The 14,911-nt window shown below is 43.5% G+C and overlaps 1 protein-coding gene across 1 annotated transcript in view; it reads right to left on the bottom strand.

Annotated features, from left to right (window-relative positions):
- The window catches only part of ITPKA (inositol-trisphosphate 3-kinase A), a gene marked incomplete at its 5' end in the record, with an annotated part of 35,779 nt that extends 21,219 nt beyond the window's left edge, over window positions 1–14,560 (bottom strand). The window contains one exon of the mRNA XM_082485324.1: window positions 14,057–14,560. Within this exon, the coding sequence (XP_082341450.1) occupies window positions 14,057–14,560 (504 nt within the window). The remainder of the gene's footprint in view (window positions 1–14,056) is intronic.
- Window positions 14,561–14,911: the final 351 nt, after the last annotated feature.

Raw genomic sequence — 14,911 nt, 5'->3', positions numbered from 1 at the left:
CAACAGGCCAGGAAGCTAATTTCCCCTGAGTGAACTCCAGGTGCTTGGGAAGGAAGCTGAGCATGCGCTACATCTTATTTGCTAAGGTGGTGTAGACTGTTACCTAGACACACAGCTCTGTCCTGCCTGCCCAGCAGTTCAGGGCTAGGCTCACCACCAGTTTAACACCCCAGTGATGCAGTGGCCACAGTAGAATCTCCAGTCTGAACAGAGAAATTAAGGAAATTTTAATGCTTATCATTTATTACACTTCCCCATTCACCACAAACTACTACCATCAGACAGGAATTGCAAAATTGTCTTCTATTAACTGGTCAAAGACTCCTCTCTTCCTATGCCTAGCAGCTTGGGTTAGCAAATATATGTTGAAAGCTTACCATGCTTTCAACGTACCCTTGTGTAAGGGCCTCAGAAGCTGTATCCCATATAACTTTGTGATTCTGCCTGAAAGGAACATAATACTGTAACAGTGGAAAACTTATGCTATAATTAGTTTTTTCCAGTAGGAAAGGATAGGAAGCACAAGGGTAGAGTTAAGGTTGCTGTAAGAACCTACTGGTTATCTGTGATGGTTGTGCTTCATTTTGGTCACTATTCTATGAAAGTTTTGACAAAATGGAGGAAAGTTCAGGGATGAATAACAAACGTCATATCTCTGAGGCTAAAAGAATTGTTTGCTTAGCCTGAGAGGACCAAGCATGGCAACTGTCTTCTTTCTAGTTCACAACAAGTCTTCATAACTATTAGAGCAGCCAATTGTTCTCCACGTACACTGGGAAGGACAAGAACAAATTAATTTGCAACAAAATCAAAACATTCAGGTGAGGTATTAGAAAAGAGCTTTCCAGGTGTATCAGTGAGTTTTCAAACAGGTTTGACAATGTCTGTAAAACTGTGGTCTAGCTCAGTCACAGGGGAAACCTGTCACCAACACAGAACTGAGTTGATCCCAGCATCATAGAGTTGCAATACTTTTAAAGGAGTTCTAGTCACAAGCACCAAGATGGTTCATCATCAATTGTCTAAAGATATTTATGTCCTGCAGGAGAGTGAGGAAAGTTACATGATCCCTTTCTGTCCTTTGTTTTTACTTCCTAAAAAGTATTAGGACATACATTTAAAAAATTAAGTCACTCACACCAACACTTGTCTGCAAATCAGGATTTCTGAAATTATTGTACCCATGCATGTACATATGCACGTACACATAAAGAGGTTACCAGCAGGTATTTATTTTTAAAATGGACTTACATATAACTTTTTTCTTTCCTACCATAATAACTCAGCTTCTAACACCCTAAAATGTTGGACACTCCTTCACAAAAGATCTGAGCAAACTCCACTGCCTCAGTATGGGATCTAAGTCCAGACACGTGCCCTTTCTCTGCTCCAGTTTGCACAACTACAAGCTACAATAGCTCCACTTCAGAACACGAACAGTTTAACTAATTACTGCTCATAAACTAAATTAGAGGCACTCAAAGAAGGCATTTAAGTACTCAAATAAGCAGCAATATAGTGTTAAGTGAAAAGCATTATTAGTCTAAAAATATGTCATGTAAAAAACAGATCAGACATCCACTGGTAACAGTTTGCCATCTGCTCTTCTAATCTGTCACAAGACAAAGTCCAGTACTCCGTCTCTCCTCTACTCCTTTGTCTCCTCACACCTCCATTTTCCCCTAAAGATGCATAAGCAGTTACTGCTTCACCTATCACATACACCACTGTTCAAATACGGCCCACCCTTTGCAATGGAATGCAAGCGTCAACATGCGATAGGCACTGTTATTTAGAGTGGTGTGGTATTTACCTAGGGGAAAGCCACATCCCTCAGCAACCACTTTAATAACTCTGAGCTTTAACATAGTAACTGTGAGATTATTCCAAACCACTGTGTTGAAAGGATTTAAAAAAAAAAAAAAAAAAAAGGCAAAAACCACACTCCTATTTGGGTTAGCATCAGAACAGAACAAGTGAGGCCAGTGTCCCAGACAGGATGGGAGCCCATAAGCAGAATGTGGCAATGATGGAGAAACCCAGAATTAAATGGAAATGGGGACCCTTCAACTTCCCCCATAGGAGTGAGAGGGCCTTTTAAGTCACAAGGTAGTTGTTTATTTTTGGAGCAAACCTAGATTAGAGAAACTCTTCCTGCCCCAAGTCAGTACTAGGAACTATGTAAGGAATCTGGAGAAAAGATGACTTCCCCCTTGAGAAAAACTACAGGATCAAAAGAGAATTTCTGTTAACAGAACAACACAAGAAAGGCGAGTTGAATTCCTCCTCCGTAACAGAAGCAGGTAGTCCCAGCAGACAAGGGATTATTTAAGATTTTAATTTCCATAATGTAGCCTTAAAAAAGGGAGTCAAATTCAGAACTTACATAAGCAGGAGTGACTCAACGAAAGACTGAAACTGAAACAAGGCATCTGCCTTCCTGAAGAGTTGTGGGTGTTTGAACAATAGTGAATGTGTTGTACAGAGTATGTTTCCTCTGCTCTGAAGGTAAACAAATGTGTTTACAATCAAGATCCTGGAGATCCCACCTTTAGAGAAGCACAGATATCAATTGCCAATTATTAAGATGCTAACCCACCTAAAAATAAAATAAACAGGGTGTAGTTTATACATAGACCATTTATCTACCAAAACTTTTATCTCATAGTAAGAGAGACCCAAAAAAACCCCATAAAAAACATTTCATACTGCTGGTGCCTAGCAACAGAACTGCAAGCCACACTTGCACAACCATCTCCACCAGCCTCCTGAAACATGGAGCAAGCAGCAGCTTCTATGCCAGATTGGACATAGGTAACAGAAGCCATGAGTGACCAACATCAATACATCAAGCTCAGACGACGAAAAGACAGACATTTCAAATGTCATTTGCAGGTGGTTTATGGCTTACGCTGCACACAGGGGAACGAGCCATGCAGAGAAGTTACTTCACAAGCCAAGACTTGATTTTGCTGCCCTGTCTGCTTTATTCCTTGAAGAATGCAACATAAAAAGAAAACTGGCGACTTGGCTACATTCATCCTATAGCCACCCCCTGCCCCAGACAGAATTGCTGCCTATACAATCAGAGGACTGAAAAGGCAGACTGGGATCAAGACACACAGCTATGGCAATGGGAGAGGATGCATTTATAGAGATAATGCAGAAAATCCCAATGGATGAACAGGGATGGAAAAAAAATTATTAGCTTTCACTCCAGTTTTAATGTTGGAATGGGAAACCATGCTCAGAACATCAGCCAGCCCTACTGCTGGGAAAAGACTTGGAGACTGTGGGTGTAGAGATTAACAAACACAGGGCTGTTACACAGCACAGGACTTCCTCCCTCCCTGGTGTCATTGCTGAAGGCAGTCTGTCATGTATTCTCTTTGGTCTTACTACAAGTTTGGGGAAAACAAGTCATGAAACTGTTACAGGGGCCTGATTAGTGCCCAAATCCATGCAGATCATTAGGCCAGAGAGAACTCCAGAGACTTCTTCCTAACATATTTAAAACACGGCTTCATTATTTTTTTCTACTGAATGCCTTTGGTAGCCATGGTGTCATCATGAGCAAGTGATAGGCAAAAGCACCTGGAAGTCAGGAATCTCCACTTTAAAATACTCTCACAGGATTTTCAACAGAATGGCAGGATCTGTCCTGAAATGAGTACCTTGGGATTTAATTGCTTACTCCTTCCGGGTTAGTACAAAGAAGGCAAAAAAGTTCTTAACCTAAATTCTACAGGGCAAGACAATACAAACTGTATCCAATTATCAACGCAAAATTCTGATACTCAGCATTTTGCACTATGAAAAGTGGAAGCTGGAGCGTAGGAAGGTTTTAGAGTTTCTTCACATTACATTCTCCTCTGAACAAAGCTGACCCTTTGCAGAACCGGCGCCGCTGTTCCTACAGAACACGCATGGGTGGGAACGGCTGAGAAAGGAGCCCACAGCAAGCAGAGCTTATCATGATTAGAACATTCAGGTCAAGTGCACTTAGCCAACAACCCACTCAAACCCCACAAAAGATAACAAACAACCAATCTGCACACACGAACACTGTTCACACAGATTTTTATCCTTTCTATCACTGCATCACATAAGCATACAGCAACAGAGAAAAATACAGAGGCCACCCTTTAAGACTTGATCTAGCTCTGCCTCTTTCAGAAGATCAGGGTCTCAAACCCCACATTTCCTGCAGAGCCACTAAAGCACCAATGCACAAGAAGTCTTTCTGCTTCTGTGTGTCTCATTCTCCTCAGAACTGCTCTAAGTTGCTCACCTCAGAGAAGCGCAGTAACTGTTTGCTTCAGACTGAACAATTCCAACAAAACTTCAACTGTTTCCAAGGCTAGAAAAAGATACATCTTGATCCAAAGACAAAATTTCTGATGAAGCCTCTGAAAAGTTTTTTAATCTTGAATTTTGAGGAAGCAGCCTGAAATTTGGCAAGAGGAGAGTTTTCAAAGCAGGAACAAGCCATGGGAAGAGCAGAAGTCAACCTGACCAGATTTGGCAAATTGTAAGAACTTCAGGTTCATTTGCAGTAGACACTCATTAGTCTTTAGAAGTTACCTTCTGAGGAGATTGCTGGGTACAGCACGCACAAGGGATTGATGGAGCTCAGCTGTGAAGGGTATGGTTGGCCATCCCACTCTTCACACGCAGGCAAGGAAAATACATTCTCAAAAAAAAACCCCAATGGCATCAGGAGAATGTAAGACAATTATATTAAGAAATCATCATCTCAGCATTGAGAATATGTGAAATAAAATAACTAAAGTGACTGCAGTGTGGGCATATTAATATTCTACAGTTTTTAATGTAGAACTCAACCAATAAGCAGCTGGCTTATATTTCAGATCAACCCAAAGGACAAGTTACAGTTACATAGTGACTGATGCTATGTGTTGCAGAACCTCTGTTTCTTCATAGATAGGTATGCAACGAATCAGGCAGATCACAGGAAGAGAAGGACCGACTTCCCTATTTAATCCTGCTGAATGCTGATCTGGAGAACTGCTTGCGTTTCAGAGTGTCTCTGGGAGAGACTAGGCAAGCTATTTATGCTGACTTTCATCATGGCTGATAATTGTATTTTTCTCATTCTCCTATTGACTGACTTGATAGTGTGGGTCTTATTAGCAGAAATGCTGAACGTTTGTACCTGCAACTGAAGTTAATGGGAGCTATTCTATGGTGTGGTATAACACTAGGTATTAGGAAAAGCAAAAATTGGCACCTCGGTTTGGGCTTTCAAAATTAGTGGGTACTTTTCATATTACCCTGTCTTTCCTTCAGTATTTTCCCTATAAGATAGGAATAAAAAAGTTTGTGTAACAGAGACTGTGACAACAAATTCATTAAAATTTGGAAAGCGCTCTACTGCTGCAGTGATGGCTGTCTTAAAACTACCACACAAAACTCAGTAACTATGTTTACAGTAGATTTCCAGTAAGTGAAGTAAAAATGGTAAAGCCAATGAGGACAGAATTTAAAAAAAAAAAAAGCTGCTTTTTATGCTTTTTATAGAGTCAGGAATTGTTTGTTTACACTGAATGAATAGGAACTACAATATGTTATTATATAATTAAAGACTATATCATAAGCTCTGCAGAAGAGGGTAAGTGTTGACATAAAAAGGATAATTTAAGATTGCACGGAAAACTTCAATTCTGAAAATTTCTAATTTTTGAGTGCTCAATTTTGCATTTAAGACATTATTAATGTTCCAGTGCAGACATAATTCTCCATCTGAACACATTCCAGTAGTGGAAGGTGCTGACATGTGACAACAGCGTTTCATCCTCCCTTCCTTTCCAAAGTGCATGCTACAGAGTGAGCTAGAGCAGCCTGGTCCATTTAACACATACCCATGCTAAAGAAGGCACTCAAAGGAGTGCTGTAATTGGAGAGGCTCCTCAGGCCCCGTGGGAGCTGGCACTCTTGTATCCAGTGAACCTAGGTCACAGCTGTCTCGTGCACAGCTGGGCCTGAGTGTGAAGAGTGGGATGGCCAACCACACCCTTCACAGCTGAGCTCCATCAGTCCCTCATGCGCACTACAGACAGAGTTCAAGGAGCACCAGCACCTCAAAGGCAAGAAGTAGAAACCTACATTTGATTCAGCATCCACCACAGGAAGCAAAGAAAGTAGAGCACAGAAGTGACATGTTGGCCACAGTGAACATCATTGAGAAGAACCACTGCAGTGTTCTCAACTATATGGAGTTGCTCGAAAAAAGCTAAGACACAAAGAAAGCTGTGTTCTCCGTAGCAGCTCAGAGTAGTGAAGGCAGCTATAGCTAAGACTGGATGATTTTATGTCAGGGTGTTGCAGAGACCAGGGGACAGAATCAGTTATACTTACAGCGAACAATGATTTCCTATCACCACTGGAAAACAAAGGCATTCTCTTTCTATGCAGTGTTCAGTGTAATTTACCAAAAGATATTACCCTTATCATAAGAAAGTTGATGAAGACTCCAGCAGTTTGCACTCTCTTTCAACACATCAAAAGTGAACTGTGCTGTTGCCACTAGCTTTCTTACACAGTTCTGCAACATCACAGCTTCCTGTTAAACAGGTAATTATTTGGTGGACTGATGAGTCATACACACTTCAGTGCCAATTACATGCAGACATAACATGTATCTATACCTATTCTTTCTTACCTGTAACCACACCTCTGTTATCAATGTGGCTCAAGTATGGATGAGGTCAGAAGGCTGATGGGGAACAGTGGATTGAAGTTGAATGTGACTAAAATAAAGGTGGTATTGGTGGGCTGGGGTAAACAGTTTAAAGAATTTGCATTCACTGCGTCACCTTACTAGGATATTTCATCCCGCAGACAAGGACTGTTCCTGGATTCTGGGTTAACGCCAAGCTCCCACAAAGCAGCGTCTGTGTCATGCTTGCTATAGTCACCAACTGGCTTGGAGATTCTGTCCCAAGCTCTAAATCTGGATCGTGCCAGGTCTATGATATTGCTTCAAATGAGCTGCCAATTGGTCTTTGGCTAGCTTCTTCCCAAGCTTACCAAGGAATAGAAGGCAATAGTAGCCACACCTGATAGGCTCAGGGTAGGTTTCTATAGCATCAGTCTCACTTCCACATTTTGGAATGGAAAGGAAAATTTCATCCCTTGTGGGAAGTTCAGCATTTATCAATACAAAAACCCACCCAAATGCTGCTGGCTATGTGTTATCCCAGAAAGCATTCTCCATTACTGACAGGAGTGGATCAGTTAAGCACTGGAAACAATATAGAAACGTGTTTGCTAGTCTGACACTGGATGAACAGGTAGCCTCTCCCCATTCCCTATACTTTCACTCAGAATATGCTGATGGAGACTAACACCTGCTTCTTCCCCACCCACCCCCCCTTTTTTTTAAATTATATTTTTCCCCAGGTATGCTATGCTATGGACAGGCAATGCCATCTTGCCCAATTTGCGAGCTTTTCAGTGGAAGTTCTGTTGGTAGAGAAAGTTGAGAAGAGCACTTAAAAATGCAATCTAAACCTACGCTATGCAAGATCCAAATTAACATGGACTGACAAGCCAATTCTTTCTGCCTCAGCCCCCTTTCTCTGCAAAAACTACACTGACAGAGAAGGTAGAAGACAGAGAGACAGCAAATCTACTGGTGCTGTAGATAAGATGATCACTTTTTCCTTCCAAGATGTGCAAGGATAATATTACCTTTTCTGCCATCATATTTTATAGATAATCACCAAAATGCTGTATGATGATCCTTAGTTCTTCTCTCAGTCACTGCTAAACAAAACAGCTATCTACCACATAAATATAACATGCATTCTCAGCTTCCAGATATATTAGCTGTATTAAAGTGCATCACACTGTGAGCATTTAATCAAAATGATTCACTTCAACACGTTCCATTTATAATGGAATTAGGTGTGGATTGACAGATTACTTTTGTCTATGTTCAATTAAAAAAATGTTCACCCTCATCAAACCAGCCTAATAGGGTAAGAGTGTCAGAACCAAAAAAATATACATAGACATGCAAAATTTCCAAACTAATGCTCCAGCCACTACCCTTATTCCTTTTCAGACTGGCACAGGTATTCACAAACAAATCTTCGACTGTGTTGAATCAATGACACCCTGAGAAAAATCTGCCCTCTTTAATTATGAATGCATCACCTGCTGATAAGGAGTCGCTGTTACTTTCTTTCCCTCTTTCCAGGTGTAATAAAGATTACAAGGAGGTTTGAACTGTAAAAGTGCACATATAGAGAAACTTCTATAACATACCTAATCCAACAGGTCCATAAGAGAAAAAACTATAATAGAGCTTGTCCAATTTTAAACTGTATACCGCTGCAACAACATGTCCTTTAACATATGAAAAGTGAAAACTATCAGAGGGAAATTGATTCCAAAGAGAAGAATATTGTAACCCTAAGTCACCGTTTCAGATATATCCAGGATCAGAAACTCTTAGGTGATAGGACATTTAATTGCCTCCCTCTCAACTGATTTGATAAGAGCCAACTCATTTCCTACCAGACAAGAATCTACATTACTAATAAATAGTCACCCCTAGAACTGATACTGCTGATGTTTTGATATACTCCACCATTCTAGTGTAGAGTGGAGAAGAAACCATCCTCAAACTGAAAGAAGGCTCCCAATTCAGAGTTTTGGCCCAATAACTGTGCAACATGGAAATGTGGAAAGTACTCTACTTCTGTTCACCTCATATTTGTTCAGTATACATATGTTCAGAAAGATTTCAGTATACAGGTCTGTCATCATAAATCAGCTTTTTTTTTTTTTTTTTAGAACTATGACATGTATTCCATTAGAAGTAGTTGTTCCATGAGCAGCAAACTAATGAAGCCTGGTTTCTACTTGACTGCTATCTACTGTCCTGCACCCTTATCAGAGTAACTACAGCTTGTCACTGTCCTCTCTAAGCTTGTGCCAAAAAACCTCCAATCCCTCTCCCATTTCCACATCTCCCCACAACTTCCTCACCTTGTTCCCCTGCCTCTCAACTAGTGCCTTCCACATTCCCTAACCTCACCAGCCCACAGCACTGTATTCTCCCTCCCATACTTTCTCTTAATTACACGCAGGACAAGAGGCACTACCTGCTGCAGCACAAGCACTAGGCAACTAGCCAGTACGCGCATGCCAATTCACTAGTTAACAAGCAAAACAGAAGACAAGTGTTGAACTCATTCTGCACCTTCTCCTCCTGAGAAGAAAAGGTATGCACTTGGTTTCCTTTCCTCCACCCAGAGGCTGATCTTTGTGGAACTTTAAAGAGCTCTTTCTTGAAGAAGCTTTGAGATGTCTATCCCACTGCCAAATTTGGTTGAAACCTACTGAAATTGTTAAAATAGAATTGATAGAGTGATTACACAAGCTTTCTTTCCTTTGGAAAGTAGGCTAAAAACCCATTAACAGTCTTACTTATGTCATCCCTTCGTTCCCATTCTTCATTTAAAAATAACAATTTTATTCTACTGCATTAGCTTATGTAACCCACCCCTGAACTGAAGTAGTTGAAACTTTCGGGGCTTTTTTAAGTGTGTGTGCCTCTCTATACATTTGTCCATTTTAAGGAGCTTCGTATTATGAAAAATAATGGCAAGAAGACCAGTGAAACCAAATAAGCTTCACTAATAGCCATCCCCCAAAGTTTCTGGACTGGTATCACTGCAAGCAAGAACTGAACTGCTTTTTCTGTAGCAAGCTGTCAGCTGTTCTCATGGTTACAGATCTAGGAATTTGGAATGACAGGTCACAGTTATGAGAACGAGTAGATTTATTTGGCATGTTTCCATCTAGTAAATAACATTTTCCTATAAAGAGGACAAGAGGCTGCTGTACATTATCATGGTGTTTATTCTCTGTGAAAACCACATTTTTTAACTCCCTGTCCCAACAAAGAAGGTGCTAACCAGATTTATGTATTTCTTAAAATTGCTCACTCACAGAACGAAGACAAAAATATATAACACTTGCACTCTCTCCATTACTATAAATGGACCACTGGTGCTTTCACCGCAAGATTCAACTGTGTATATACACTTTCCAGATGGCGTGAAGCAAGGGTAGAAAAGCACGCTTCCCATTTAAATGCAAGGGAAGGCAGGAATGTTAACTGTTGTCATAGGGTAAGATCTATTTTGTCAATTGGCTATTTAGAAAATAACCATTAATTTTTGATTAAGCTACCTACCAAGATTTGTGAAGCTCCAGCTACGGCATTATGCAAATTACATTAACACAGCTATGAGCAATTGGTTTTCCCAGAACCACAAGTTCAGCTAACAGAACAGCAGCAGAACAGGCTTCTCACACTTCCAGCTCTTCATTGCTGGAGTGGTCTTCCTCCAGGAAAGCCAGGGCAGTCCAGTTTCCAAAGCCTCTGTCAATTACTGCAAAATGAAATGCGGAACTTATGCCGCAGCTGGAACACCTACCCACTGAGCTTCTCCCAAAGGTGGGCCTGCCTAAATGCAAACAGCATTTTGTCCCCGCTGAGCCAGGCTAGAACGGTACTGTAATTGACAGTCACCAGTCCCAAGGTATTCACTCCCCCCAACTGGGGCCCTGTGGATCCAGGGACATGCCCACATACCGCAATAAGAAACAAAAATTTAACGCTGTCATTATATGCCAATTCATCCAACCCAGAATACTCTGTGAAACGCTTAACTGAAACACTCATCCTCTTGGAGAACTCTCTGTTCACCTCGTGAGCTGCCAGGGAAAACTGTCCTCCAAGGCTCCCAAGCTTATGATCCCAGGATTTAAGGCCTGATAACTCCAGGGCAGCAAGCCCTGTACACAGAGGAAGGGCTCCAGAGTTTCCTGTCTCTCACACGGGCCTGCCACAGATAGCTTGAGAGCCCACACAATTTCAAAGACCCAACTGAGTCTTGATTTCCAGGTCAACAGTAGAGGCCATCAGCTGAGAGGCCTGGGAGGGCCGCCTTCAGCTTAGGTCTCAAGTTCCTGGGTCTGCAGATGGAAGCCTTGAAGCCCTGATAACAGGAACATTATCAGAACTTCTGCTCCCGCGGTTGAAGACTTGGGCAAGTTTCCAAGGTCCCTGCTAGGCACTGTGAAGTCTGGTAGGCTTGACAGTCCAGCAGTCCTCCAAGCGCTGGTCTGAGCTTAGTCATAAGGTGCCGGTCTCCAAATTAATTTCTAACACACCCAAAGAAAAGTCTAACAGAACTCCAATACGAGGGAAATTTCAAAATGTCACAATTTCCCATGAATTAGAGAACACCAAGTTTTGCCCACCTCTGATTTCAGTTTCCTTCAGAAAAGTCTCTATCCTTTGCGTTCTACTCTGAGAACCAGCCTTCATCTATTAAAATACATACACTAAAAACAATGAGTATGTCCAAAATGTGCCAATTTGCCTCTAAATAGAATCTTCAAAATATAAAACCATTCCTCAGGTTATTCTCAGGTTTCTAGATATTTTCACATGTATGTGCCTGCCTTGAACCCAAAGCCTTCTGTTCTAAAACACGCTTAGTCATCCTGCCCCAAGATCAATTAGTAGAAAGGACACATCCTGTAAAGTTCAACCTGCAGAGGTTCAGAGCAGACACTTCTACTTTGGCATGCTGTGTACTCACTGCTTCACTAAAGAAACAGTGCCTGTAAAGACTGGACAGCTGAGCATAGGGATCACTAGCATTGTTCAGTACCAAAAGACGTCAAACACAAGAACAAGCCAGTCCTGGTCACCTCCAGGTATCAGCGAGCACACAGTGCAGGCACCTGAGATGAAGGGCAGCATGTCTTGACCACAGGGAAAAAGCAGATTCCCAGGATTCGAGCCCTTGGTAATGCAGCAAGGAAAGCAGGGATGAACTACATGAGCGTGCATTAAGAAGATAAAAGATTTGGTCCACTTAATTTATTAGGCAGTATCATGAAGTTGGTGATACTTAGTTCTCCTGTTTTAGAGTCCTAAGTACCAGTCCCAACTCTGGTTTGCCAGCTTGCCACAGAAGTGATAATGAGGTAGAGAACATCAGTCAGAATGCAAGCTCTTGGTGGGCAGTTTGCCCTATCTTCCCCTACACAGCAGGTAGTAAGTAACTTGGCAATTGAAAACATGAAGTATTTTACTACTTGAGTGAATACTTTACCAATGAGACATTAAAAAAAATCCTGTGCCGCACTAAACTTGGGAAACATGCAAAAACTTTTTCCAAGAACGCCATTATCATAATAGTATTGAAGTTCTCAATTTCCCATGCACCTAAACGAATATAACATTCTCTTGGCATTTAAAATACTTATGATACAGCTATTTTTAGTTTGTCTATAAATCATCATTGAAGACCTTCTTTACCTTTCAAATTTTCTTCTCTTGTAATTAAAAGGTGACTAAAGCCTTTTTCAATTTTGCAGTGCCTAGAAACTTCATATAATTTAAAAGAAATTAATACCGGTCACATCCACTTATGCTGTATGTTTTAGATACACACATGACACAATGCATGTATCTAAAGCACACAGTCCTAATGAATGATTTAAAACTCAGTATTGCATACAATAGCAATGAGTTCAGAGGTACAGAAGCAAAACCTTAAAAGCAGCATGACTTCCTGCCTGAAAAATAGGTTTTGCTTCAGCATATATTCACAGACAAGTTAACCAGATGTCACAATGCCATATCCAAGTTCTCCTTATTGCTAAAGTGTTATCATTAAATTCTTGTTCCCTATTAAACATGCATACAGCCCACTGCAACAGCAGGGATATTGAGTCAAATGATCCAATAGCCCTTTTCCACCTTTAATTTTTATTCTTCTGCTACTTCCACAAAATCCCCACTAGCATAACCTGTATTTTAGAAAAGAAAGCCAAACAGCAATACAGTAGTAATTGTTTCCCACACACACCAGATTCTACCTCAGGATCAAAAGTACGAATTAAGTAGTATTATTATCAGTTTCTTGATATGTAATATGACAAAGTACAAACTTTTTTTTCCAGAACCAGGCCACAAGTTGATGCAAACAAAGCCAATATTGCGCACAGCATTTTAGCTCCTGTACTATGTGCCCTCTAAAGTAGTAAACCCACAATTACCATGAGAAAAGTGCAGCTGGAGGTATCACCTACAAGTTGCATTACTTCTTCCTTATACAATTTTTCAAAACATATGTTCTGCTTGAAAACAATTCAGTACCAATGAGCTGGCAGTAGAACAACAATTTAAGTTGTGGTCTCAATGAAGGTAGGAGGGGGAATTTACTAAAGCAACATATTTCAGTTACAAAACCCCAAGAAGCACATTACAAGGAGTCAGGCAAATATATATTAAAGGAAAAAAGCAACTAACTATATGCCTTTAAAAGTGCACTTCATGGATGAAAGCTGCCAAATTACAGAGGGGATTTACTGAGAAGAATGTGTTACTGCCAGAATGGACAAAAGCACGCATTCTACCCATTCCAAGCTCCTCCCCATCTCCTGTCATGCTCACAGCAAGCAGCAGCTCCAAAACTGACAACCACAGACTCCACGATTGAAAGAGACAAAAAAATACCTGCTGGTAAATGCCTGGAAAAATTTTATTTTGAAGATCTGATAAAGGGGACTGGGGAAAAAAAAAAAAACAAAACACACACACAAAAAAAACAACCCACTTATGATCAAGAAACGTTCCCCCGTATTCTTGGGACATCAAGCACAGTTTCACAGCAGAAAGGAAACAGCGCACACCTGGCCGGCTTTTAGGAGAGCCAACGTGCAGCAGCGGTTTCCAAAGAGGCGCGGCAACCCGTATACCGTACCGCACTGCCGCTGGCCCCAGGCAGGAGTTTCCCAGAGTTTGTGTGGAGTTGGGAAAACCTCACTCCAAAGGGGGAGCGCCTGGTGACCCCGAGGCACCCGGGGGGCACCCAGCAGGCCCGCCCGCCCCGGCCCCCGACACCTCCCCCCCCGGGCAACACCGCCCGCCAGCAGGAGCCGCCGGCCCGGGGAAAGGGGCTGCACGTCCCGGGCGAACCACCCCCCCCGCCCCTACCTGGTTGGTGTCCTCGCCGTGCTCCAGGTGCACGATGCCCTGGCTCCTACACTCCGTGTCGCTCAGCACGTCGTCCTCCGAGTCCTCCAGGAGGGACGAGGAGCCGGTGGAGGAGAGCGAGGAGGTGGAAAGCCTGCGGGACTGCAGGTGCAGCGAGCTGTCCGTCCTCAGCCAGCCGCCCTCGGCGTGCGGCGGCTGCGCCTGGGGGTTGCCCTGCGCCTCCTCGCTCTCCTCGGCGGTGACGGTGAGCCGGGGGATGACGGGCGGCAGCACCCCATTGGGGGGCCGGCAGCCTCTCTTCGCCGGGTCGGGTAGCTGCCGGGCGGCGGCGGCGGCGACGGCGGCGCAGCGAGCCTCGAAGAGGGAACGGAGCTCCCCTACGCTCAGCCGCTTGGCCCGGCTGAGCTCCGGGCTGCTGTGCAGCCCCGCGCGGGGCTCCATGGCGGGGTCGGCGCCGGGCGCCTGCCGGGCAGTGCCCCAGGGCCGACGGCCGGGGGCGTGCATGGAGGAGCGCCGTGCCGCCGCCGCCGGGGAAACTTCTTTGTGGCTCAGCCTCCGGCCGCTGCTGCGAGCCCGGCGGCGAGGCTCATGTCCAGCCCGCCCTCCCTGGGCAGCTCTGACTCACCCGCGGCGGCAGCCGGAGCCGGCTACCGTGCCCGCTGACCCGGCGCCAGGGCCATGGGGGCGCGCTGAGCCCGCCCGCCCGCCGCCACCGCCCCGCCTCGGCGCTGAGACGAGGGGAGGGGAGGAGCGAGCCGAGCCGAGCCGAGCCGAGCTGCGCTGCGAGGAGCCCCTGCCCGCCCCTTCTCCTTGCTTCTCCCCCGCTACCGCCGCCGCCCTTTTGGTTTCGGTTTC

Source organism: Vanellus vanellus (assembly GCF_965231255.1).
Source record: "Vanellus vanellus genome assembly, chromosome: 6".
Lineage (NCBI taxonomy): Eukaryota > Metazoa > Chordata > Aves > Charadriiformes > Charadriidae > Vanellus > Vanellus vanellus.
This window is presented reverse-complemented; position numbering and strand designations above follow the sequence as displayed.